The sequence below is a fragment of the Electrophorus electricus genome, chromosome 7, assembly GCF_013358815.1.
Source record: "Electrophorus electricus isolate fEleEle1 chromosome 7, fEleEle1.pri, whole genome shotgun sequence".
NCBI classification, from domain to species: domain Eukaryota; kingdom Metazoa; phylum Chordata; class Actinopteri; order Gymnotiformes; family Gymnotidae; genus Electrophorus; species Electrophorus electricus.
In genome coordinates, this window is record NC_049541.1 from 12,807,517 (window position 1) to 12,834,386 (window position 26,870).

General features: G+C 49.7%; 1 protein-coding gene across 3 annotated transcripts in view; it reads left to right on the forward strand.

Moving 5' to 3' along the window:
• The window catches only part of tbc1d22a (TBC1 domain family, member 22a), an 86,777-nt gene that overhangs the window by 44,581 nt on the left and 15,326 nt on the right, over window positions 1-26,870 (forward strand). For all 3 annotated transcript variants that reach the window (XM_035528306.1, XM_035528308.1, XM_035528307.1), the window contains 2 exons: window positions 9,625-9,700; window positions 19,529-19,656. In XM_035528306.1, coding sequence (XP_035384199.1) covers window positions 9,625-9,700; window positions 19,529-19,656 — 204 coding nt within the window. The remainder of the gene's footprint in view (window positions 1-9,624; window positions 9,701-19,528; window positions 19,657-26,870) is intronic.

A 26,870-nucleotide genomic window follows, 5' to 3' on the forward strand; every position in this document is an offset into this window, starting at 1 on the left:
GTTAATACATAACGCAATCATGAAAGTCGTAATGAATAGTGGCTTGTATGAATAGAAATGTTTTTTAGTGTTTGTTTATTGCAGCTATCCTTCACTGGTTTGTTAATGTCAAGCTGAGTGTGTAGGTTATAGCCTGTTGTTAGGAAGACCTTATATCACTGCAATATGACCATGTTGTTTATTTCATGCTGGCGCTGATGTGTGTGTTGGTGTGGGTCTGTTTGGGTGTGTGTCACTCTTTGGACTTGCCCAGAGCTGGGCTGATCCATTAGGTTTGGCAGGAGCCAATCCATCTGTATTCTCACCCCTTAGGTGAGGAGATGAGAAATGTGTGTTAAGCCAAGAAACTCACTACAACAGCCATTATCTGAGATGTCTGCCCCTGCGGCTAGAGCAGCATGAAAAAGCATGTGTGTTGTATGTATGGTTTTAAGGGTGTGTAGGTGGGTGGTGCCAGGGGGGTGGTGTGTGGGCTTGCGAGCACGCCCGACTTGTCCTACACAGCACAATTTCCCCAAAAAGAAAATTCTGGAGTTTGCAGCTGAACCTATTTAGTTGGTCTTTACTGTTAAGGCTTCATCCTCCTTTATCAACATGACAGACACAGACACGCGTGAACACCACTCAGATGCTCTCCTCCTTAATCCACCCCCTCTTCCCAAACCCCACTTCCTCAAGGACGGACGTAAACACCAGCATTTATAGATCTTAACCCGCTGTCCCCAGGATTCTCGGCGGGGCGGGGCGGGAGGGTAGGGGGTGCTGAATGTTGATTGACAGCACTGCACCCGCTCTCAGAACCACTGAGGCGGAGAGCCTGCACTCGCACGTCGGCCCAAACGCGTTTGAATAGCACAGCGTGCACGAGAGCAGGAGGAGGAGGAGCTGGGAGCAAAGCAGACGTCTCGCACAGCCCAGCACAGGGCCAAAAGCAGAGCGGCTCACGTCTGCTATACGTTCACATGTGTTCGGCGGGTGGACGTGAGCCGGTTGATGTTATCGGCCTCCTCTGTGTCTCCAGTGTTCGGTTGTAGGAGAATTCTGTAGCTGTAGAATTCTGTCCTCACCCTTAGTTACTGAAGCAATGACAGGAAGATTGATTGCTGCCATATTTCTTAGTCCTTTTGTTTTGCAAATTACTTTGAGAACTCTCAAACGCGAGAAAAAGGAGTAAGATAACGTGCCTCTCGGAGAAAGAGACTTCTGTAAAACCTCTCACGTTCTGGGAGACTGCCCTGTTCTTCACTGCTGGGTCCATATTTCAGTGTACCATACTGCTCCATGACTCATTGTGAAATATCTTTAAGCTATTTCCCATTAATAATACAAGGAATCCTTGAGAATATATTGAGACATTTGAGAAATGGATTCGTTGTACATTTGTGCAAAATCCAAAAAGGTATGTCTTAAAAAGCCAGATCTGTAAGGGGTTTTGTGACGTTAATTATGTAGCATTCTGCTAGTCGTCATCATTTGTAATTTGTAAGGTAATAACTGAGACACCTTTTATTGCAAGAAATTAATAAATGGAAGGTAAAAAAATGTATTCCCATAAGACTAAAAGCCGTGTTTTGCATTGTCCTAAATTTGTGAAATAGCTTTTTGGAGAAGAGCCACTTTTTGTGTGAATTCTACAGAAGCTGTCATCTCAAAACTGTACAATGTCCTGGAGTACCGTTACATTACAGCATATACTGCAGTTATATGGCTTTATATCGCAATTATGATATTAGCCGCAGTCTATTAAACACACATTGGTGAACCCTTGAAATGGAGTGCTTCAAGATTGACCTGCATTTGTGTGGATGCAGTCATTGATCAAAACACTCACAGACCTTTTACCAGGCCTTTCTGATACTTCTGCATAAATGGCACAAAAGCAAGATTTTGCCATATTTAAAATTTACATAAAATGTAACATATTTACATAACACATTTACATAAAATGTAAATTGTAGAAATTTGACTAAAGCAGAGATTTAAACTTCTTAAAATGGTTTAAAATGTCTTATAATTGCTTAGTCCTGTTGCTGGTGTGCATTTGGGTGCAGTGTGAGTGGGGTGTAGGGCATTGAAGCGAGCTGGTGTGAGCTGATCCTGTGTGTCCGTCCGAGCATGCCGGCGTGGCATGCTGGCCGTCGCCGCGGAGACCAGCTTAACGCTGAGTGATGTTAAACACCTCCCATGTCAGGTGAAGCTCCGCTCGTGACAGCTGGGCTCAGGGGAGAACACGGCTCATAATTGCCGCACCTCGCCCTCCCGCCTGGCCCCACTGCTCCAGGTTACCGCGCCGAATGTCAGCTCCACGCGACTGCCGTTCTCCAGCACTAACCTGCTTTGACGTCTTTGGCTCGGTGCGGGGTCAGCGGCAGCACGCCCCATGACACCGGCCTTGAATAATTGCAGCGGTTCTATATACATGCATAGAGCAGGGTTGCTCAGCCTGGGACTATCAAGGACTCCACCGTCTGCCAGTAATAGCTTCATTTGAACCCAGCAACACAGTGGTGCGAGCAGACCAGTCCGGTGAAGTGCCTTTTCTGAGAGTACGTCAAGGGAACTGTAGCTTGCCGGACATCTAGGATATAACACCGAAATGACCTCTGTTCGGTAGAGAGAGGCACGCTGCCTTTCTCAGACCTCCATGTACAAATCCTAACTACTGTACATCTGAAATGTAAACATGAAGTCACACGTATGGGCAACTTTTGTAAGATTTGACTTGCCACTGCCGACTGCGGTGGCATTACGCTTGTGTGGATCAGATGAACAGTTTTGAATTGGTTCAGACTTCTCTGCAAATGAGAAAATGAGCTGACATGGCCTGACATCACGGAGCACAGGTCACAGAAGACATCGTGGGCGTAGATGACATCATAGGCGTAGACGCCTTCTGGGCATAATTGACTTCAGGGTGTGTGCGGTGCTGTTCCCCATAAGCAGCCTCCTAGATTAATAATGTGCTCAGCAACACAAAAACCACTTAAGCCATCCATTTTCCAAGGATAAATATCAAAACTGATAGCACGGTTGCCCTGTTCATTTCATTTGGCTAGAAAAACAATCACATAAGTGCTTATTTTCCCCCCAAATTACCCTGTCACCAATTGTGCCAGGCTTCTTTATTATTCCTCCGCGGAGCTGCTTAGGGGACGCACCTGACCTGCACCGCTGTACGCCACAGCTTTTCTCATTCCTAGATACAGCTGGACTAAATCATTCCACAGATGACATCTGCCACCCCTTGGCAAAGCGTGGAGCAGTCTAATGTTTAGAGGCTGGGAATCCGTAGTATTACCTTTTGAAGACTAAGATGAAATTGTGATATTGTAAACTAATCAGAAACCAGTCTGCCGTGTATGTATGAGCAGAGGCGTGCTCATTTAATTGTATGCGGGGGGGAGGATTTGTGGCTGCAGAGTGCGGGTGGCGTCTGTGATGGAGGAGGCTTCGGGGCTCAGTCACCTTAACCCGGATTTAGAGCGGGGTGCGGAGGGGACGTTATCCCCGTTCGGCCCCGCACGCTTGACAGGGACATGGCCCCTCTGACCTAGCGCTTGGGACTGTGGAGCTGGGCGAGAGCAGGCTTCAGCGGCGTGGTGCCAGCTTCCCAGTCCTCCTGCTGGCTGCCTGGGCTAGGACCGCGCCGGGCCCGTCTGAATCCAAATGCCAGGCAGGCCGGCATGGAATCCGGCCCAGAAAGGGCGCCGTCTCTGCTGTCAACGGCTTGCTGTTCGGCTCCAGCTCTCCCATCAGCTGTCCCCCCTGGTGCCCTGCAGTAGGACTCTATTGGTTCACACCCACCCCCTCCCACGTGCCCCAGAGGCGCCTGGCTGTCGGCCTGCAGCTCCTCACCGCACGTCGACGTGCCTGAGGGGTGGAGGCGGACTCGTCGTGGCCGCCTCCGTAGCTCGGACGCTTTCCCATTACCCAGGTGTCGTTCCGCTGCCGGAGTCGATAGCTCTCGTCTAGTACCAATCCGATACTTTCTCGCACACGCCATCATTACTGGTACAAAGCTCGTTGGCTCCGCGGCGCCCCAGGACGGTTCCCGTCGTGCTTGAGAACCTCACTCACTCTGTCTGCGTGGTCCCAGCAATTAAAGCTCGGGGGGGTCCTGGCCCTGGCCTCACAAGCGCACGCCAGTGGGGTGGGGGGAAGCCCGTGAACTGCCCTCCCGCCGCGCTGCCCATAGGGTTAACACTCTTGTACTCAGCTCCTCCATCAGCCCACAGATCAGAGGGGGGTTTAGGGCTGTGAGCCCAAGGATCATGAACTAATTAAGGTCTGCGAGCGGTGCAGCCCCTTTAAAATTGTTTATAAAGCGATAGGGAGAAGCGTGCCGCTCCCCGGTGACCGCCGCGCAATTAGAGTCAAGGTCAGAGGGAGCACGGCGTGTTCCCTCTCCATGCACAGCCGCGCGCCCATGTGCCGCCGTGGACGGAAAATGGCATTTACACTGGGGCAAACGCTCACTTTTATTAATTTCCTAAATAAATAGGTGCCTCTCGAGGCCCTTTGTCAGTGGAAATGCACCTTCAGTGATATTAATGAGCCACTTGCTTATTTAGCCTATTTTCCCCTCCCCACCCTCCCCTTCTCGGACCCCCCACCCCAACCCCGCCGCCTCTCTCTCACCAAACCCCCCTCCCCCCGTCCGTCTCTGCGCGCTAAATAAGTGGGGAAAACGAAATGAAGCCATTTACCTCATGGCTCCTGAGGGTTTGTTCCAAAGGCAGAAGCAGAACATATAAAAGTGGCATTTAACATAAATGGAAAGGAAAAAAAGCACATATATCTTTCGTTTGGTGAAATTGTCATTATTGAGCAAATGTTGTTTGCAGTTGCTTTCCCATTAAGAGCTCTGTTTTCTGTATTGCGTCATATTGAGTATAGCGCCTTGCTTGATGTTTGAGAGCGCAGTGCCGTGGCCTGACCGGCCTTCAGGGAACCCGCCTGTCTCGTCTCTTGATTTCCCGTCTGTTTTAACGAGACGTTCGGTGACGCCATTCTCTTTGCTCCTTCGGAAAAGCTCTCTGCACACGGACAAATTAGCCGCTCACGGAGCTGGAGGATCCCGGATCATCTGTTAAATATTTGCATGCGTTCATCGGAAACATCGAACCAGACGCAGCCCCGGGCTCCAACGATCGGATTCGGCCAATTGGTCTCCTGCTCTGTGGGAACAGTGTATTGACGGAGGCTGGGCCTGCTCAGCGCTTTGACACACGTTCAGTCGCTGGCGTGCGAGTCTTTTCCTCCATCCATTACCCAGTTAGCATTGATTGGCGTTTCAGCCCTGACACCCGGGCTGGATAGAGGGCTGGAGCGCGGACAGGCATGGCCCTGCCCTTGAAGGCTGGGAGGAAACGGGCAGGTCCCTGCTGAAAGTGCCTCGCCCCGGGGCGCTGGGGAGGAGGCCCAGGCCGGCTCCGTGACGCAGAGCCCCAGCTAACCCCACACAACCCTGTCTGCTAGCTCCCGTCTCACTCTGTCTTTCTCTCTGTAACCTTCTCTTTCTTTCTAAACCTGTGTGTGTGTGTGTGTGTGTGTGTGTGTGTGTGCGCGCACAAGTCTTTAATCAGTGTGTGATTGTGCTCATATCCCGTGGGCTGCCAGGGCGGTGAGTGTGGCCAGGCTGTTTTCCAAGCAGCTGTTGAAGCAAGAGGCTGCTATTATCTCGCATTTTAGCCGCACACTTTTGGGAGAATATGACTCAGAGTTGTTACCCTTCTGTCTGTGTGTGTGTGTGTGTGTGTGTGTTCTGCCCACTGCGGTGCCAGTCTTTGTTTAGGAGGCTATCTCACCCCTGCGCCCCCCTGCCAATTATATCCAATCAGGGGCTGTTGAGGGAGCGGGTGCTGCACAGGAAGGGCTGTGTTTTCTGCCTGGCTGCAGACATCTCGTCTCCCTCCTTTATTGACAGCTGTACGCCTGTGTCTCAGCTCACCGAGCTCCTACATCATGTGTCTGATAGAGCCGCCTGCTGCTGTAACACCCCCCCCCCCCACTGCATAAACCCCAGCAACTTAAGTCTCCTTTACTCTCTGTCTGTCTGTCTCTCTCTCTTTCTCTCACACACACAAACACACACGTGCGCGCTAACACACGTGCGTCTCTCAGGCTGATACATTTCAGGCTTGAAGGTGCAAGTCCTTTCTACTCGAGTTCCATGCTCATGCACTCCCTTTCCCCTCCCCGATATCTCTCAAAGCCCATTAAGATATCTGAAAGCTTTCTCGATCTCTAAGCCACATAATGAATCAGAGAGAGAGAGAGAGAGAGAGAGAGAGAGAGAGAGAGAAGGTGTGTGTGTGGAGGGGGAGACAGCGACGCATGAAAGTCATGCGCACTGCGGTGTCCCGGTGCGCGGTGACTTTGAGATGTTCCTGAGATAAGCTCATGATCCTGGTTCTTCGCACCGTCAATGGCTGGGTTATTTCTGGGTTATAAGCCTGATAAAAGGCTTGCCTGGAAGAATGGTGTAGAGAGAGAGAGAGAGAGGCTGACCGGACCAATGGAGGGCTGTCAGTAGCGGCAGCATAAAAGCCCCCCTCTGCCAGCCGAGTCATTCAGAGAGCAGCTTTTTGTGCGCACATTTAAAAAATGTTTGTTTTTGTTTTTTTATCGGGTTTGTCATCACCTTGTTTTGGTTTGCTCCTGCGGTGCGCCTCACTTCTCCGTCGTTATCAGAGTGGTCCTTTCCTTCACTTATTGTCCGCGTTTGTGCACGGGAGAGGTCATAGTCCTCCGTCGATCTGCCCAGCTCTCTTTTTGTCCTCCTCCATCCTCTGCCCCTCCATCGCAGGTGTAAAGGAATTGGCCCCTTTTGTGCTGAGAGTGGGCGGGAGATTAGCGAGCGGCCGCGGCGTCAGCGAGAAAAGGGCCCCCCTGCTCGCCCGGATTCCCTCTCGGCTGGAGCGAGGCGGCGCTGGGAGGGGGCGGTGTCGGGAAGCTGAAACCCGGTCCCTGAGCCGCGGCTTAGAACGAATCCCCGACAAGACGTGGAGAGAGAAAATGCCGTGCAGCAGCCTGCCTGGTGCGAGCCCCCGACCCTCTACGTGGCCCCCGGTCCCCCCTCACTCCTCTGTCACGGCTCGCGGGATGCCCCCGCAGGGCCGGACTTGAGTTGGCGTGGCTGCAGAAGCCTCGGTTTGTTTATGGCTCGCGGGGATCAGCGGTACTTCATTACTGCTAAGAAGCTTTAATAATGTAGGTGTAATTACTGCAGCCTGTGGGCAGACTTAATGCACGCTTAAGACTGACCCCACCACTAGCCTCTGCTTAACAGGTAATTGGCCAACTAGAACATGGCACAAATGAGGGGGCTGTTTCCTGCGCTGCTAACCCATAACATTTTAAATCTACCAGTCGATAGGCTATGATCAGTCGCGCTGACAAGGTCACGGCCTCACGGTCAAGGCCTCATTGACTGTGTTTAGAATTTCCGGCGTCAAAGCCGGCCGTTTTTCATCTTCGTCACGCGGCAGTGGTGAGCAGCACTACAAGGAGAATGCCTGATCCCAGATCAGCATGTACTGCAGAACACCAGGACCTGGCCTGATTGTGCCACCGACTCGAGTCTCAATTCCCTGTCCCAACATGGCCCTAGCACTTTAACCGGCACGTGGGCAACTCCTGCTGAGATAGATTAGCCCGGCTTTTAGCGTTAAAGTTCAGCAAGGCGCACGCGTCCTCCAGGGTCAGCCGTCCAGGCGAAGCAGCGAAAGTAGGCCACATACGCTGCCCTCGTCCTACCACCCGGCCAGCAGCTCAGCCCATCTGCCTCTGCTCGCCGGCGCCAGAGCTCTTACCAGGCCCGTTTGGAGGTCACAGCGGAGGGGAGGGGCCGGGGAGCGTCCCTGCGCCCGGTGGCCAGCTACTCGCGCATTCGTCGCAGACGTGCACGAGCGCGCAGGGCTGCACAACAGAGCCTGAAGGACGAGCGGCTGAAATTGTTTATCGGTTAATGACTTCTCTCGCCTCGCAGGCTGCTCGCCTCCTCAGCTGCTCCCAGGCCACATTAAAGCTTCCTTTTCCTTCAGAAGCCTCGTCAAATGTGGACACGGACCTACACACACACAGCTGCACTGTCTGCCCTTGCAAGTCTGAGACGCAGCAGAGGGGGCGCCTCTTTGTCAGGCCTGCGCTCTTAACACCTGTTGCAGTAGCTCAGGCGGCAGATGTGAGCAGAATTATTAGTTTATCTTTCTGAGTGCCTGTTAAGACCTTTGCCAACCATTACTACTAGACAAATTCCTGATCTTCCACAGGACTCCCACAAAGGCACTTGAGGTTAATCAAATAACAAATTATTTGACTAGCTTAGCAAGGGTTTGAGTTGATCATAGATTTAAGTGATTTTGTTCCAAGACCAAATTATTATTGTATTAATGTGATCTTGATGCATTGGAAAGCTTTCACTTATATTTTATATTGGAAAAGCCACTGTAGATGTTATTTGCTTCACAAAGGCCTTAATCCCGGGGAATTACTCTCAAGATGTTCCCATTAAGAAGCCTGTCTCTCTGTCAGTCGTTCCCAAGCTACTGGCTTTCCATTTGCCTGTCGATTTTGCTCTCTCAGGAGGGCAACATTGGTCATTTTAGTGTCAGACACTGTTGGACACATGGCTGCTGGGATGCCAATACCTCTGAGTGAGAGGACAGCGTGAGAGGAGTAAGACAAACATGTCTGTCTGTCTTAATGGAAAAGCCTCCGGATGAACTGTTTTATTGAGTAAACTTTATTTACACACACACACACACACACACACACACACACACACACGCAGACTACACACAACCTCTTCCTCCCTTGCCCACACACTTATTAGGTCTTCCCGTGTGTTCTACCTCAGTGCTACTTCTCGCTGGAGTGTAGATGAGTGGCTTCTCAGCAGGTATCTCAAGACGTGCCCACGTGCGCCTGCGCGCATGCCGTTAGCGGCAGCCCCGCCTGACGTGCCCATAAGCTTGCGACTTGCTGTCGTACCCCACCCCCCCAACCCCCCCCGGCATCGTGCGGGTCTTGCGGCCGGGAGTTCTAAGTGGCTGTCTGGTCATGAGAGCCATCGGTGCCGCCTGAAATGAATGTGGTAATTAAGGCGCCGTGGGCCACGGGACTGTGATGAATATTATCACTTAATTACGGGGACCACTATTCCCAGCATGCAGCCTTACTCCCCATTCGCAGCAGGGGTGCATGTGGGCATGTGTACATGTGTGGGTTTTTTTGTTGACTGCAGTTAGGTGCTTGGTGTATGTGGGTGTGTGTTTGTGTGTGTGGGTGTGTTTTTGGGTGTCTCTTAGCCCTCTCCCCATTACATTTTAAAAGTCCCTCAGGAATAAAAATATTATGCAAGCTCGGCTAATGGATGGCATTTTGCTTGATCAATGGCTTTTAATTGTGGTGATGCAGATGTATTGTAAATGAGCTCTCCACGGGGACACGTCATTCAGCAAACCCACATCCATCAATAGCGCCATGACGCATAACGGAGAAAGCCAGATGCACTGATAATGGGGTGTGTGGGGGTGTGTGTGGGTGTGGGTGTGTGTGTGTGCGTGCGCCCGCCCGCCAAGTCAGGCCTGAGCTGCATTTTCTCTCTCTGTTCTCTCCTAGGACAACTACACTTTTGCCCAGCCGGGGATCCAGAGGAAAGTGAAGGCCCTGGAGGAACTGGTCAGCCGGATCGATGGTGGGCACCTCCATCCCTGTCTGTCTCCTAAGCCGAGCTGTTCCCAGCGATACGGCTACTGCTGCTCTGCTTCTGACCAGCCACTCTTCTCTCCCACTTTATTTGCTTTAACTGCTCTGTCTGCTCTATATTCTCTCTCTCTCTCTCTCTCTCTCTCTCGCTGACTCACTCACTCAATTGCTGACTCATTCACTGGCTCCTCCCTTTCTTTTGGTCTCACTCGCTGACGCATTCTCTTAGCCCCTCCCCCTTCCCTCCCTCTGTCCTTGTCTCACTTACCCAGCCCTCCTTTAGCGAGTGTCGGACCCAATCAGTAGGCGGCGTGGCTTGGCCTTTGTGGAGAGTTTGGCAGCCCCTCTGGGGAGGAGCAGGAGCCACTAGAGCAAAAGCCCCTCTCATTACTTTCTATTAGGCCGGCGTAATCAGAATCCAATGGCCATTTCTGTGAGACGGGGGCCCCGCTTGTGCGCTCCAGAACCCAGCCCCTGTGTCTTCAGCCTGCATTAAGCTCAATGATGCCTTTAATTCTGCCAAGCAGGCAGGCAGAGTACTGCTGATGGCTTTTTTTTGGTTGTTTTTTGTTTATGTGCTGTTTTGTTTGGTCCTCCCTGTGAATGTCTCCCCCTCTGTCCTCATCTCTCCATCTGTGATGATATGCATCTATGCAGGAGATTTCCCCCCCGGTTTATTGGCTCGCTGCTTTCATATCTCCTTCCTGCTCCTTTATTTTAATTACCGGTTCTGGTGCAGGTTTGATTTTTTTTTTTTTTATTATTATTTTTTTTATTATTTTTTTTTTTTTGCTTCTGCTCCTGTTCATGTTTCTTCTCTGCACTGGATTGATTATTAAGTCGTATAGATATTTCAGACCAAACTACTAATGAAAGGACACAGAGGACTTCACACGTGGAAATATTCCACAAGTGCACGTCGTCCTTTAACCCCTCAGCTCGGTGTCCCCTAGCACACCACAACACCTGCAGTCACGTGTGCTTTCTCAGCCAACTTATTCTCTTATTTTAGTTATTTATTGTTTGTTTGTTTTGCTTGCCTTTCGTCTGGAGGGAAAAAAATAAAACAAACTTGCTGTCAGGTTTCGCAAGGAAAAGCAAAACTACATCTCTACATGTGTACAGTTACGCCTGCATGCATTTGTCTGAAGTCATCATCTTCACAGAAAGCTGCTTGAGGTTTAAGCGGTGCCTTTCACACAGCTCAGCTGTGCTGCTTGATGTAGCCAGCTAACTAGAGGCTTTGTCATTCAAATGATCACATTAGCTCTGGACTAATGCGTGTGTGAACAGGCATTATCTGGGCAGGCGTTCGAATCGGCACTGGTGCTTGAATAACCTTCACGTTGTCAGGCCCCACCGCCTTTCTCATGTCACATTTATTGTATTTATCTCTAATCAGGAGTGGCTAATGTCTTGTATTATGTATTCAAATGGGATATGCGCGGGCTTTGTAAAGGAACCACTCAAAGGGAACAGTTGATATTTGACCTACAGACAATTTAAAAGCTGCCTCCGCCCCGGTCACTGTTAAATGATGGAACCCTGACCCTGCATGTGTTATGGCGGGTGACTCCTGCGTGTGTGTATGTATGTGGGGTGGGGGGGGGAAGGGTACTATTTTAATATTTTTTTTGCCACTCTTTTTCTGTGTGTGGCTCTAAAAGAGGAGCCTCCATTGCCTGCGTGTGTAAACAGGAAATCGGTGGTGATGCGTAAGCTCTAGATGAGACGAGCTGGGCTGAAGCTCATAGGAGCTTCATAGGAGCCAAAGAGCCTTGTGAAGGAGCCGTGTACCTGGGGAGCAGAGCACTAACCACCGCCGTCGCCTTGGCAAACTTCAGCGTCAGCACTTGCTCTTCAGTTATTATTAGACAAAATCACAATCAAAAAGACACCTAAATTAGACCTTGAAATTGTCCGTGTCTTTCTTTAATCTGGTCTTAGTCACTTTCCAGCCACATTTGCTAATGTTTATTCAAGTGAAAACATCTGAAATTTTGTATAAATATCTACTATTTCTCATTTTGAGACTTCTGAAAGAAAATGAAAAGATTTCAAAACTTATTTCTAAAGGTTTACTATTATTATTATTATACTGACAGATGGTTTTTCTGGAAAAATTATATAGTGGGATGATATTATTTAATAAAAAAATTAAAACAAGATAAATAATCTAATATTCTCACAACAGTCTCAAAATGAGAACATTTAAAATATTGAAAGTAGATGTTTTCACTTGTTAGATTTTTTGGCAGTGCAAATATTTCTTTATTAAGGAAGTTCTTCTTACCACTTATTACTAATGTCAGTCTCCCTACCAGATTCCAGAAGCGTACTTGTGAAGTTGAACTCTCAACGTGGTGTTCACTTTCTTCCATCTCCTTTATTTACTATTCTGTCTGGTTTATCTGCTTTATTTAATTTACCCCAATCAGATTTAATTTGACCGAGTCAAATTGGGTGGGGATTTCTGGTCCACATCAGTTAATCATCCTGGTTGATTCAGTCCTGTGGGTCAGCACACCGCGCGCCACCTCACATAGCAACCAGGGTCCACCCAGTGGGTTAGCTACGCTCCACCGCCTTTGGCCTGCGCTTCCTTTCCCAGCTCGCCCTCTTGGAGCCGAGATTCGTTATTGTCGTTCATCAGCGTAACAAATGTCCAGAAGAGTGAGGAGGAATCTGCTCTGACTCATGAGGTGCTACGTACGCGTGCAAGAAGAATCCTGTAATTAAATAATATCATAGCATATGTGCAGATTTAAATAGGAATACAAATGAACCTAGAATATAGTCACAAAGAAGAAAAACAGATATTTAAATGTAAGTAAACGGAAGTAAAGCCAAAGATTTTAAAGTTAGACTATAATGAGATATTGATGCTCAGAACAGTAGCTGAGCGAAGTGACGTGCAGAGTTGATGAGCATTTTAAATTGCAGATGTAAACATATTATAATTAATGTGCAAATACAGCTTAGAATATGCAAATACAGCAGAGTGATAGTATTCGGATCAGGTTGCGGTGCTGGTCTGTGGATAAAAGCTGTTCCTGGATCTGCCGGTGCATGTTCTAATGTTAAAAAGCCTCCTTCCTGAAGGGAACATAGCCTGTCTGTGAGAGGAACCTTCGTGACGCTGCTGGCTTTCTTCGGACACATTTTGACGTGGCTGTCCCCTGTGTTTGTGAGATGGGTATCCGTGACGCCCCGGGCAGTTTCCATTATTCACTGCGGAGCTTCCTTCCAGCTGCTGTACCACACTGTGACGCAGCTGGCCAGGATGTCCTCTCCTGCACGCCTGGAGACGGCGGAGCGTATCGCTGCACGCCTCCACTCTCTTCAGCTTCCTTAGGAAGTCACGTCTCCGACGGGCCTTTTTTGTGACGACGGACGTGCTTAGAGACGTGCAGCCCCAGGAATTTAAAGCTGCTGACCATTTCCACTACTGCATTGTTCAGACAGAGAGGAATGTGTGCAGCACGCGTCTTTCCGAAGTCAACCATTATCTCTCTTGTCTTTCTTGCGTTCAGGATGAGGTTGTTGGCTCTGAAACGCTTTTCAGCAGAAGGGTGGCAATAGCGATGAAACGCTCTGAATTCGGAGCGTGCTGCGGCCATCGCATGGAAATGCAAGTCTTTTCCAGCATCCACATGTGCTTCGCGAGTTACGTACCAATCGAGCGGTGACGGCCTGCCAAGTCCTCCTCCGCCTTTTTAACTTGATCAGACTGAGGGATTAGTTGCTCATTATTTTCAGCTTGCTGCACTGTAACAGCCTCTCTTGTCTACTTTAATCAGACTTCACATCTCACTCCGTGCCGTAATGGGACTCGGTGCGAGTCGGTCTTGTGCACCCACCCCACACGCCATTTCCTTGCTCCGGTCTGTTCCAGAGAGACGCCCACAGCCTTGTTCTTCGGGCCCTTTCCCCAGGAGCACGGCAGCACCTGTTGTATCCGGTTCTTCCAGCTCGAACAAGGGTGTGGACTGGTAGCGGCGCAGGGCCATAGGCCCGGAACGAGGTCGCGGGGCCGGCGTCTGTCTCGGCCCCTGTGCCATTGGAAAGTCCCCGATGTTCGAACGCGCCCGGCCGTGGACCTAGACAGGCACCACCATATGGCCACGCTTCAGCAAGGTGACGGGGGGGCGTGTTCGCTGAGCACCGTGACGACCAGCGTCAAGCCGGCCCTGACCCTCTCTCTGCTCCGCCTCTCATACTGAGCATGCACAAACACGCGCACAGCTGTTTGGCTACAGATGGACTGCTGGAATGCTGACGAGGGAGTTTTTTGCGGCCCCACCACCTAACACCTGCCCCTGCATGCGAAGACCTCGATCAGGGTTTGCAGTGCAGCAGAATGAAAATGGGGAGGATGGAGCGGTTTTTTGCTCCGTGCATGAGACTATCTAGTCCACTATTATTGAAATTTGGTAGTGTTTGGTTCTGTAAATATTACACTTCTTGGTGAGATTCCTTTCCATTCATCATTTATCCTCGTTCTTCTCTTCTGAAAGTGTAGGCTGGTTTCCAGTGTTAGGCTCTGGCAGAAGTGTGGTGTGATGGTTCCTTGGCAGTGTTGGTTCTTTGCAAAGGAATATGTAATTGCCCAATCACACTACTCACATGCAATTCTAAACACAAATCATGCTACATAATCAGTTGATTAAAGTAGCCCTGTGCTGCTGTGTGGTTTTCTAACTGTGAAGTTTGAATTTGTTTCTGACATGCTTGAACAGGTTCGCTATTGCAAAATAACAGTGATTACCATGCAAGCCAATTGTGTCTCTCTGAGCAGGGCCCATACAGCTCGAGATTGATTTCTGCCTTTGTAAGGTACGTTCTGCACGTTTGTGAGAATTCTGTCTCGTCCACAGCGAGTGGTAAGTGAGCTTGTGATGCCGAGTGTATGTCTACTTCTTTACAACACGCCCCCACTACCCTGAAAAAAAAGCCCCAAAAAACTAAAACTACTATAATTCAGAAGTTACATTTCAGATCTTGGCATTCCTGCCTGCCCTAATGCAATTAGCAAAGCAGCATTGGTGACCCATGTTTCGGTGCTGACAGTAAGCAGAAAAAGAGAAAAGAAGAGAATTAAAAGTCTGCTTGTGCTGCCCCAGTCGGAGGTAGAATGGCCTCGGGGAGCAGCTCTCTGGAGGAATTTCCAGCAGGTGTTTGATTCCATGCCCTCCTGAGGTTAGAGAGCCGTCCCGTTGCGTCTGCTCCTGCAAAATAACCTCAGCTCGGCGGAGAGGTCACACGGAACGGAGGAGGGGTCGTACGGATTTGCTCACCCAGACGTGATAGTCCACACTCTAGTGGTGCCAGACTGGTTGGGCAGGCAGACCGGATTGTTAAGGATATCTTTTCCTTTTTTTTCTTTTTTTTTCAGACTTATTTGATTTCGTTGATAAATGTTTTATTTGTTTGATTTCGTTTCTGGATGCAGTGAAAGCGGGACTCGACTAGTAATCAGAAGGTTGCTGGTTCAAACCCCACGACTGCCCAGTCGCCACTGTGGGAGCCCGATCAGGGCCCTTCACTCTCACTCGCTCAAATTGTACTTGGGCCGCAAGTCGTTGAATTGTAAGTTCCTTAGGATCAAAGTGCTAAATGACAAATCTAAATGTAAATATATTGAATTGCCCAATCCCATGGCACAAACATACAGGTGTCTGTTCTACTCTTAGTGAGACACAAGCATAATCGTTTTTTCTGTGGCTTTGCTGTACTGAGCCTGTCAGGTCATGCCTACAGGCCAGGCCTGCCTACACTGAAGACAATGTACTTACCTTTACAACTGGTGATGACTTACTTTGAGCACAGGCTCTGCTATATATTACAAAACAGTGTTCAGAAAAAAGAATAGGCACCCTGAAGAGGTTTTGTAATACCACTGTGTGTGTGTGTGTGTGTATGTATAAAACCTCTTCGGGTTTCGCACTGTGTGTGTGTGTGTGTGTGTGTGTGTGTGTGTGTGTGTGTGTATGTATGTATGTATGTATGTATGTATGTATGTATGTGTATATATATATAGAGTTGTCTTTATGCCTAGGTTCTGTATTCTGCTAGGTTCTGAATATCATAACTTATGCTCAACGTATATGTCATAATTAACTGTGAAGAGCCAGTGGGCTCCTTGGCTGAAACGTCAGCTTCAGTATAAGAGTTCAGCATCGCACCTTCCTGATGTACTTCAGCTGAAAGGAATCTGTCTGGAAAGAGCAGTGGGATGACAAAGTGAATCTTTAGAGCTTAGTGAGCCAGCCGAACAAATGTATTCAGTTCAAAATGAGTTTGACATTTTGACCAGATGTACTGCTACCACGTACTGTATACATCTTCAGCCCAAGAGGGGACACCTGGTCTATTGCTTGCTCACACACACGCACACACGCTGCGTCTTTCTCATTTTCTCTTTCTGTGTGGACAGGCTGCAGTCTGTTTCAACTTGCAGATATATGTGACCCACTGCTGGCTTGTTTACTGATCTAGATTTCCCTCCCTCACCCCTGGGCGAGCTCTCCCTGCGGCCTGCTCTTCTGCCCGACTCCGCCTTCTTTCTTCCCTGCATGCGGAACTGGGAAAGGCTGATGGTGAGATCACACCGGATCACCCGCTCAAACGGCCATATTGATTTTTCCTCACCAATGCGCCATTTTAATCCGCCTGCCAATTTCCTCCCGGTGACTCTATCTTAAGCTTTAATGATCTCTCCGCTCCTCTTGAAAGTGCCTGCAGCTCTTTCATAAGCTTGTCCGACTGTAGCCACTTTAATGAAACTGCGCTCCCTGTTCCAAGTCTCTGTCTTTGGCCCTACCTTCTGCTCTGGGCTTCAGCTTTAATAAAACGTGTGGCTGCCCACCTTTACAGGCTCTCATAAGCAGCGTGGGCCTCGTTTGCCCGCATCTTTTATTTTATTCATCCGTGTATCTGTTTCAAGGGTTGGGGCGAGACAGGTGTGTCGGGTGGTGGCACCTGGGAAGCGGGTGTTGGCATTGGCTGACAGTGGTCAGGTTCTGGGACACGGGTACCTGGAGGTGCCTAGTGAGACCAGGCGTGCCCCTCAGCTGCCCCTGTCATCTCCGTGCGTGTTGAACCGTGGCGAAGATGGAAGCGCGGTCCCAATTAAGGCGAGCACGGCTAGGGGCTGCGGGAATAAATACGGAAGGGGGCTGTAACAAGCAGTCACACTCACCTTCACCAGTGGAAGCTGAGTGCGGGATAACGGAAGACAAAGTCATTCCGCTCCCTCTGGGCTAATTTTGCTTTTTCACTTCTGTTAAATGAGATTTTCTTACAGGCGCGGCCAGCGCTCCCAGAGCATCGTCACCTACTGCGGTGCAGAGACTTCTCACACACGTGCTTCTCTTAGTGTATCTACCTCTGTACAGCTAGTCTGCATGCAGGGCTGTTAAATTTGATGGCTGTGCTTTGGTGGTAGGTGGGTTGGTCATGAGCTTTTAGTTACTGCATTTGCTCTGGTTCTGCTTGCTTAAGCATGATTCAGACTAGAGCTTCGGTTCAATGTCTCGGCCACGTTTATGGGACTGACGGCTGATGACTTTTCACAGGATTTTGGCTCCTGTCTACTTTTCTGTTGCAAATTCACGAGTGCGTCGATAGATTGTGGGTAGACCTCCCATCTTCTCCCCTCTTCCTCGGGCTTCATGATGGAGCTCTTCCCGGAGGTGCAGCCTCCACCGTGGACGCAGAGCGCAACCAAGAGTCGGAGGCTGATTCCGATAGCTCACGAACACAGCGCCGCGGCTTCCTCGGGCGAATGCCACGCCGCAGAGCGCTTTGTTTCCTCTTATCTCCCGCGCTTTGAATGAATTCACCAGTGTTCATCAGCATGCAGATTGCCGAAGGTAAATTTATGGTAATGAAGGCACGGCGCGGCACGCACTACTCGTACGGGGCTCGAGTTATCTTGGAGAGCGCACATTAACATTCTCAGTGTCGCGAGACATGTAGTGGTGCCTCTGTAAAGAGGACAGAACAGTGCACTCTCAGCTTTGACACTTTATCAGTGTGTAATTTCATTTGGATAAGTGTTGTGCATGCACTAACTGAACTCTTCAAAGTTATTCAAAGGAAAAAAAAAACAAAAAACACCTGGAAAAGTGACCACTGGGAAGGAGTCTGTTGAGTAAGTGGGGATACAGAGGCCTGTTTACCAAGTGCTTTGAATGGAACAGAGCTGATGTCAGATTAAATCGGAGGTATTAAATATCTGTGTTGCGCTAAACTTCGACCGCGTCGTTTGGGAGTGGTGTGCGATTTAAGGCTTTTGAACAAGTGCTGAAAGTAGTTTCCTGCCACAGTGACAAATGTCTGTCCCCCAGCCCTGAGAGAGACGGAAAAGCAGGCAGGAGCACTGTCAACTGTCACATCCAGAGATTTAATACGGAAATCCATTCATCATAGCACATGCACGCAGTTAGCAGAGTGTACACTCATAAAAACACACGTGGAAAGAGTGCGCGGCCATGGGGTTGGAGCGGCAAAGAAGAAGTGCTGGACATACTGTGGTATAGACCAGCTGGACTGTGTTTCTTAAGCTGTCAGTGTGGACAGAATTAGTGTGTGGGTGTGGGTGTGTGCGCGTGCGTGACGGCTCTCTGTCTTTATCTCCAAAATACCTTGCAGTTTTAATAACCCTCTAAAACTGTCCCATAAGAAAAAGCTATTCAGTGGCATCATGCACACCGTAAAGTCTGGTCTGCCTTTAAGACCATAACAAAGCCATGCTAGCCGGCTTGTGTCCTCTCCAGTGGCTGACCCCCAGTGGTGCGTGCTGGTGGCAGGCTGGAAGATGGTCACCCTGAGAGAGAGAGAGAGGGTGCCTGCACCCCAGTGTATCTGGCTGACACGCGTGGCCTGGAAACGGCAGACCGGTGCAGATGTAATTATGGGATGGATGGGAGGGAGCAGAAGTCACGCAGAAGTCCCCCGATCAGCAGAAACGCACCAGCCGCCTCACTTGTCTTTCCTCGACCTCTGACCCCGGCCTGTCCTCCTCCAGCTCGGGCTGCGCTTGCTCTTCCGCACATGTCTAAGAGAACGAGCTCGTGAGCGCAGGCAGGCGTTACTGCCACAGGCCTCTGCACTTGTGAGTTCACTGTGAGCAACTTTTTCTTGCTCTCTCTCCCAGCCCACAGCTGTCGAAGTGTGCCAGAAAGCTTTGGCGGTCATTTATTTAGTAATCTTTTTTATTAATTTATTTATTTACACCCTTCCCCAACCATGCCTGCTCTGTCTTGTGTTGACACATTGGCATTGACACTAGCTCATTATTTATAGCAGCCATAACAGACAGGTGAGCGTATCTGTACATTGGCTCTGCTGTGGGACTGAATCTGTAAGCAGCTTTTATCTGCGAGCACGGCGTATTCAGTGTTAATGACAATAAGTTGTTTGTGTGAAGCGGCTCGAAGGAAAACTGTGCCATGAAGACAGGTGTGAAATCGCGCAAGGCTGCCAGGTGTGCGGGGCTAAGAATGCCTTCACGTGCATGTGTACCTGTCTCCATCTTCACGGGCGCGCTCGCTCCAAGCCCTGTGCTTGATGCCTGACAGGCCCAAGATGGGTGCTTCGTTAATAATGAATATGTGAAGTCGGCTCAGTTTGTGCTACACCCTGATGATGTCTTGCAGTACAATGATAACAGATTGCTGTCTGAGTCTTATAACACTCTGACCAGCCCCCCGCCACTATGGCCAGCTAAGTGTGTTTATGCCTTGGACTTTATTAACATGTGTGTGTGTGTGTGTGTGTGTGTGTGTGTGTGTGTGTGTTTTGCCTTGTTTAGAGACAGTGCATCGACACATGCAGCAGTATGAGGTGGAGTACCTGCAGTTCGCCTTCCGCTGGATGAACAACCTGCTGATGAGAGAGCTCCCACTGCGCTGTACCATCCGCCTGTGGGACACCTACCAGGTAACCCCGCCCTCAGTGTCACTGTGGCACTCCTACCAGGTAACCCCGCCCTCAGTGTCACTGTGGCACTCCTACCAGGTAACCCCGCCCTCAGTGTCACTGTGGCACTCCTACCAGGTAACCCCGCCCTCAGTGTCACTGTGGCACTCCTACCAGGTAACCCCGCCCTCAGCGTCACTGTGGGACACCTACCAGGTAACCCCGCCCTTAGTACCCTTACCAGTTAGCTCCACCCTCAGGATTACAGGAATGCAGAAGAAGCAAGGAAGTGTGCCCCTCTGTCGTACACATGCGTACACACCACACACACACAGACCGTTAGTTTCATGCAAGAAACCACAGGGCGCTCCGATTGTGTGATGAGGCATGTAAGTCTCTGCATGTTGGAATTGGTGAAGTGGTTGTCCCATTGGTTTAGTTCAGCTTGGCTGGTCTTTCAGTTGATGGAGCCCAATGTTAAGAGGTCCTGAGTTCCTGCAGTGAAAATTTTATTCTCAATATTTTCATGCTTGTGAATACACTTTGACCTCTGCTACATTCTATTTATAATGAGTAGTATTAAATTCTTCTGCAGGGCATTTTCATTTTGAGGTTGCATTAGGTGGTCCTTGGCACAAAAAGTGCTTTCTGAATATTTTGCACTTTTGTAAGGCACTTTGGGCTCTACTTCACCATCATATATAATCAAGTGTGGTCAAGAACAAATAATCAACATACATCAGGGTCATTTGAAGCGGCATGCAGGGGCTGGCAGTTCGTTTCAGCCTGTTCTCATGGCGGCCTGGCAGTGGCGTGAAAGCTGCCGGCGGTCCTACCGCCGTTCCCAAGTGGGAATGAGGGAGAGGGTGACGAGCACCTTGCCACTCTCTCTTATCGCCAGCCGGACTTCAGTCGGTTACCCGCGCCCGGTTTACCCACTTTATTTATGTATGTGTTTGTTTGTTGTTTACTTGACGCACTGAGTCACCGACCCCTCGATGACACCGTTAGCCATGCCATTGATCGCGTGGACATATTTACTTCATTTGTGTTGCGGTTGCCACAGAAACACCTTCACTTGTTAGGCCAAGCACAAGTCAATAATGGAAGGATATTACTTAATGCAAACTATTGATTCCCCTGTTCTCCCTAGTAGAGAAGGGAAGGACGAAAAAAGCAGAGAAATGATGGATTATAGACATTATACTGATTTAGAGGGAGCTTGGCCTCCTCTCTTCTGATGACTCATTTAACTTGATTTTGGAATGGGATGTAATTGTGTACAACCCCAAGCTCTTGGATTTAAAAAAAAAAAAATCATATTAAATTTGGAGGGCAAACACTCTGACCAAACAGGACAAGAAAGGTAAGTAAGAAGGGCTAGACATGTGGTCCACTGTTTTATTTTTTAATTGTTTTAGGATTGGGGGGGGTGGAGTCATGAAGTTGGCTATATAAACCTAGAGTCAAACTTCAGGTTAAGAGCAGTACTGAAAACAGCTGTAGCACAAGCACCTAACACATGCATTCAAGCCTCTGGGGGAATTTACTACCTCCCAGTAGCAAATGATCACAGTGCCACATTTCTGTTCTGAGCCTCCTCTCTAGGTCTCTCACAAGCCCCCTAAGAACACGGAGGAGCTAACAAGCTACTGCTGGGGAGGCTTTGTGCTGGCGAGGGAGTGATGGTGCGGCCTTTAAATCAGCCTCTCCCGCTCTGCCCGAGAATGGCAATCAGGACGAAAGCTCCGGAATGCCTGACCTTTCCGCTAACGATCGTGCTCCGGTTGCGCGGGGGGCTCTGGTCCCTGCTATTAACTCTGCTGAAAGTCCGTCTTTGGAAGCCCTCTCGTTCCCCCATCAGACTCTCCTCCAGCACGCCGGCCCCCTTCTTCCTGTGTGTGGCAAAGGGCCCTCCGTGCCCTGCTGCCGGGCGCTGCTGCCCACAGCGAGCCAACCCCACCCCGGCTGTCTCTGGGCTGGCCATAGTGGCTAAGGGCGCCAGAGGGTTTGGTCAGAGTGTTATGAGACTCAGATAGCAATCTGTTATCATTGTACTGCAAGTTTGTACATTCTTTCCTTTTCTTACATATATAGTTAATGAGTCTGTGCATTTTTCTCGTCCATGGCATGTAATTTATATTTTCTCAATGCAGACCTGGAGATTTGTGTCCAGATAGCATTATTATCCAGGAATTATGGAGGAAAAAGTGCTGCTTATTCTCACAGTTTCACAGTGCTTTTTACTGAGCACGAAGGATTACCTTTTGGGTTTTCGGAGCCCATTGTGAATTCCTCACCAGAGCTCAGGAATAGAATGTAATTCATACCATGCATATTTAATGCATAACCAAATATGAATTCAGTGACTGCTCCCTGCCTTGGCCTCCCTCATCGACTCTGACAATCTGTGTCACACTAACTCACCTTAAACATCTTGATGGTCTGAATTAGGCAAGTTTCTGTGCTAAATATTTCATGGTCCGCCGGATACACGGAAGGTATCTCTTGGGCTCGGGAGTTTTTCATGCAGCCGAAGATGCATTTTGGGTAGCTGGATGTGTGCAGCTCGTTGGTGCCCTGCTCATGTACTGCGTGTTCCTTCGTGTTCCTGCGTGTTCTCCATGTTCTTCTCTGAAGCTTGTTCTGCTCCTCTCCGTGGCCCAGTTCGTGCAACTCTGTGCTGTAAACAGGCAGGCTCGGCCACTCTCTAACAAGGTGGCCATGCGTCTATATTCTGCAAATTCAAATACTTGCTCTTTCCATTTTGTTCACATTTCTTGAAGTATTTCTTTAGTCGCACAACTCCTTCACACATTTCGTCACAAGCAGGATTTTATGCAGCTGATGCACTTCGCAACTTCTTAATCCAGATCAAGTGCATTGATGGGGAGGAGAGTAATGTCAAGGTTAGGATAGTGGATTACGTAGGCCTATGGAAACCCTGTTCGCCATATATAGTTTTCGCCACAAATTCAGCACGTCCTCCTCCTTGGCAAATCGTGGTCTGAACTCGATGGCCAGATTATGCTCACCGTTTGGATTATTCCCTGTGGTTCCATCCTGCTCCGCATGTCTGGCTCGGATCATGCCGCAGCCTCGTTTGGCTCCAGAGCGTCAAGTTGATTGCGCATGACTGCTCATTGGTCAAGGCCACCTGATTACCCCACAGTACACATGTAAGGATCTCCAAAATGGAAGCACTGCCCAATTATGCTCATTATGGTACACTTCTCCAGGGTCTCCTCCATCAGAGTATTTAATTACCAACTTAATTGCACCAATTAAAGCACTTTCCCAGGCCATTTAGCCTGGAGATATTCAAAGATGCATCTGGTCTCCTGCCCAGTATTGGCCACGAATATAAAACTCCCTTATAGCCACTGTTTTGACATTGAGAGAGTAAGTGTGTGGTTCCGTGCTTTTGTTAAGACAGAATACTGTAGTTGGCTTTGACCCACTATGGCACCGTAAATATTGCCAAACTTCATTGGCTCATGCCCTCTCCCAGGTTTTAGAAACACCAAGCCTCTTCCCATTATTGGATCGATACACAGGCTTAAAGTTCAATTGCGTGGCTGTTCTCCATAGCAACTGAAGTCTTGATGCATTTAATACTGAGCGGGGAGGGGGCAGAGGACACGTCGTTGGTTGCCAAACTGCTTGCAACTCCTTGCTTTAGTTTTCAAGGAGTCCATCAAAGGCTATTTATCCTAAAACCATCCTTGTTTCTTTAAATATGACTCTCTTTCTCATAGACGCCTGAACTGTTTACTGCAAATTTTCCCCAGTTCCGCTCCTCAGTAATGCTTCCTTATTGGAGGAGCGAAGTTCTTTAATCAAACATGCAAAAATGAGTCCCGCATTTCGGTTCACGTGCCAAGAGCCGTTGCCTTGGTGTCCCGTGGCTCTGTGTCAGCACAGCAGGAGCAGGACGTGGTTGTGCATCTGACGCGTCCTCTTCGTTAGAGCTGCAGGTACGTCTTTGGCGTCCCCTCACTTGGAAACGGCTAAAACCGCTCGGCGCCTCCGCCCCGTACCGTCGGAGCTGCCGCCTCTGCCGTCTGCCGCTTGTGATTGGGGGATGCGCTTTTCGTGAGCGCATGTGCCTGGCGGGACGGCAGAGCTGAACGACACCGGCACACTCGCGGCATATGCAGCATCTCCTAAGAGGTCGGCCGCGTAGCCCTACAGTGCGCGTGCGTGTCGGCGCAGCTAATCAAAGACGGAGGCCACCCCGTCACGCTTGCACGCGTACCTAATTCCCGCTCCCCCTGTGTAAACACGCCTCTCCCGCCGCTTCCCTGCACCTCCGTGCGCTCTCCTGCTCTCCTCTCATTTATGTACACTTCCACAGTTTATTTGTTTTGCAAATGACCTGTGCGTGCGTGCACGTGGGTGCCATTACAATGGTTTGCCACATTAATTTGAGCTTTCGACGCAATCTCCAGCCAGCTAATCCGATCCTGGATTTATGCCCCCCCCCCCCCTTCCGCTCACCAAGCGTTAAGCTCATCTAGCCCTCCCAGGACGTGTTTTTGTATTGGAGGGGTAGATAGCACTGTTTCTCTGCTGCCTGGAGTATATCCTCAGGCTACTTTTCCCCCTCAATATGTGTTTGTTGAATTAATGTAGGAAGTCCAGTTTGGTATGTTGACAAGACACCATGTGTAACCCAGCCAGTGATTTGTGGGGTTTTGCCTGAGATCCTTTGTGGTCTCTGTATTCATCAACACGGCGGCCCTCAGTTATTGAGGAGATGTGTATTGTTGCTCAAAGTGAGCAAGGTTACTACATAACCTGAAATGGTCAATGCTGAGCCTGTTGAGTAAAGTGCTCTCTCTCTCTGTGTGTGTGTCTGTCAGTTAGAGCTTTCTATAAGCAACACTATTTTATTTTTATTTTTACATTCATTAAGTGGTTTATAAATGTACTCTAACTCAGACAGGCTCTTTTTGCTCATGTAGCAGCAGCAGTTTGCGTGCGTGCGTGCGTGTTGTGTGCCTCTCCTTGTCCAGTATGAGTTTGAGGAATGTGTATAGATGTGTCCAGAAACTCCTGCTGAAGTGCTATACATCTCAGACACAGTGATTGATAGAAAAGTCCCAAGTATCTCTCATTACCTCACGGACTGCAACCATGTCGGCCTCTAGGGGGAGTTCTGGTATTTTTCCCTTGCGCTGCAGAGTGCACATTCTTCCATATTCTCTGTTTTCCAGTCCCAACTAAAGTTTTTGCCCGAGGCCTGTGAGAGTCACTTGCAGCTCGCACGTGGCTGGGCTAGAGTGCACGGCTAAGGTCCTGGGCTGGAGAAACCTCTGACACCTGAGGGGTTCTGGCCTGGCCATAGCGACAAGCGGCAAGCAGCAGGGACGCAGGGGAGCACACTGCCGGCTTTAGCTGGAACAGTCGGTCACACCGCTGTAGGCGGGGCTCATGCCTCCCCATCATCCTTTCCTGGAAGGGAGGTCCTCCACGCTTAGGTGGCGCCACGTGGCGCAGTAGATGTCCACAAACTCGAGCCTCTCACCGCTTTAATGAGGCAGAAGATGGACAGAGCTTTTGCACACCGCGCTTCCCAGAGGAAAGGAGCTTTGGGTTCAGCCTTTTCCCACTAGTTTGTTCCGCTAGGCTTTCACTTTGAATGTAAATGAAGTCAGGTGGATATTGTTTTTATACTCATATGTGGATGTGTGTGTGGGTGTGGGTTAGTGCGCTGCTGGGTTGCGCGCATGTGTGCTGCGTGCGAGTGTGTTGGCTTAGGCACTGTACACAAAAGTCATCTGAGCGCAGCGAGTCAGAACTGTGCCTCTCCGCCAGTCCTGATCCACACTCTCACCACAGGGCACGGATGCCCCAGTTGGGATCTGGTGCCGTGACCCGAACCCCCTAAACCCATTCTGCTGAGCAACCCCCTTCCCCCTTTCCTCAATGACCAGCCTGTGTTTTCTGACACAGAAAATCCAATACCCAGCAGGCAGGGTCAGGGTCAGCTGCATGGGCCCTGGAACATCAATATTTCATCTACCCGCCCCGACTTTCTGTGTAAAAAACCCACAGGAGCTCCCCAGCCCTGTAGCTCTGTGTCCCCTGCCACGTCTCTCCTTGCTGGATTACTGAAACAGAATCATAAGGAAGAGCAGTGTCCCGTCTGCGGGGGGCCACAGCTATTTCCCTGAGCCAGACTGCCATGTGTGCTCGGAGGCGGAGGGAGGCGGCTATGCTATTGGACAAAATACCCACACGAGAACAATACATTGTCTCTCAGGTTTAAACTGGTCTTCACACAATTCACAGAGCTGTTGCCCACTTACTTCCAACTGCTGTTGCATGTGGCTCAGGTTTTTTATACATGTGACGAGCTCATTATTAGATAACCTCGTGTAGCGGGGAATGTATGTGGAAGTATTTTTACGACGCTCCATAAAAGCCTGTATGTGTGTACCCGTTCATTCTGCTGTTGTGCTGAACTCTTGGAAAAACGCTTCTCCCCCAAGGTTCAGCGTGTGCTTCCCTGTCCACTTTGAAGATATGAACGCGCCACCCTGGCATGAAAGTGCATTGTGCAGTCACCTCGCCTCACCTTCAGAGTGGTTCATACAGGGGTACCAAGCAAAAAAACCTGGCCACGTCTCAGACAAGCCAAATGGGTTGTGAGCCTGCAGCTCACTAAACTGAAGCTCCATCTGCACGCGGCGCTGCGCCTGTTGCCCAAAAGTGGTCGCAGCTCTCCGAGTTCCTAGAAATTCGGGCGGACTGCGTCGAAGTTGGAGCTTTAGAAATGAAGGCCTGGGCAGGTGTGGTTGCGTCAGGTAGCTGCACTGTGAGAAGTTCAGGCCCGAGTCAGCGCTGGATCACTCCTTCTCTCCTCCATCATGCGCATTAATCAGCACTGGAATCCTCCGAACACACACACACACGCACGCACGCACACACTTCGGGTATAAAATAGTGTCTCCCTTGGACATACCGAGGCGCGCCCCAGCCACTGAGTCCTAACGGGAGAGCAAAGACGATCCTCAGTGACAGCATGAGGCTCATATCTCCCAGGCAGAGAGAGTTAATAAAGTAATAAAGCTCTGCAGCCGTGTGTGTGTCACAGTGTGATACCCTCAGACAGCCATCCTCTCAGCTGCTCTGATTAAGGCCGTGAGGTTACACCAATAGGCAATCATCACCCAGCCCATAACTCAGAGAGAACTGCTCAGCCTCTCTCTCCCTCTGTCTCTGTCTCT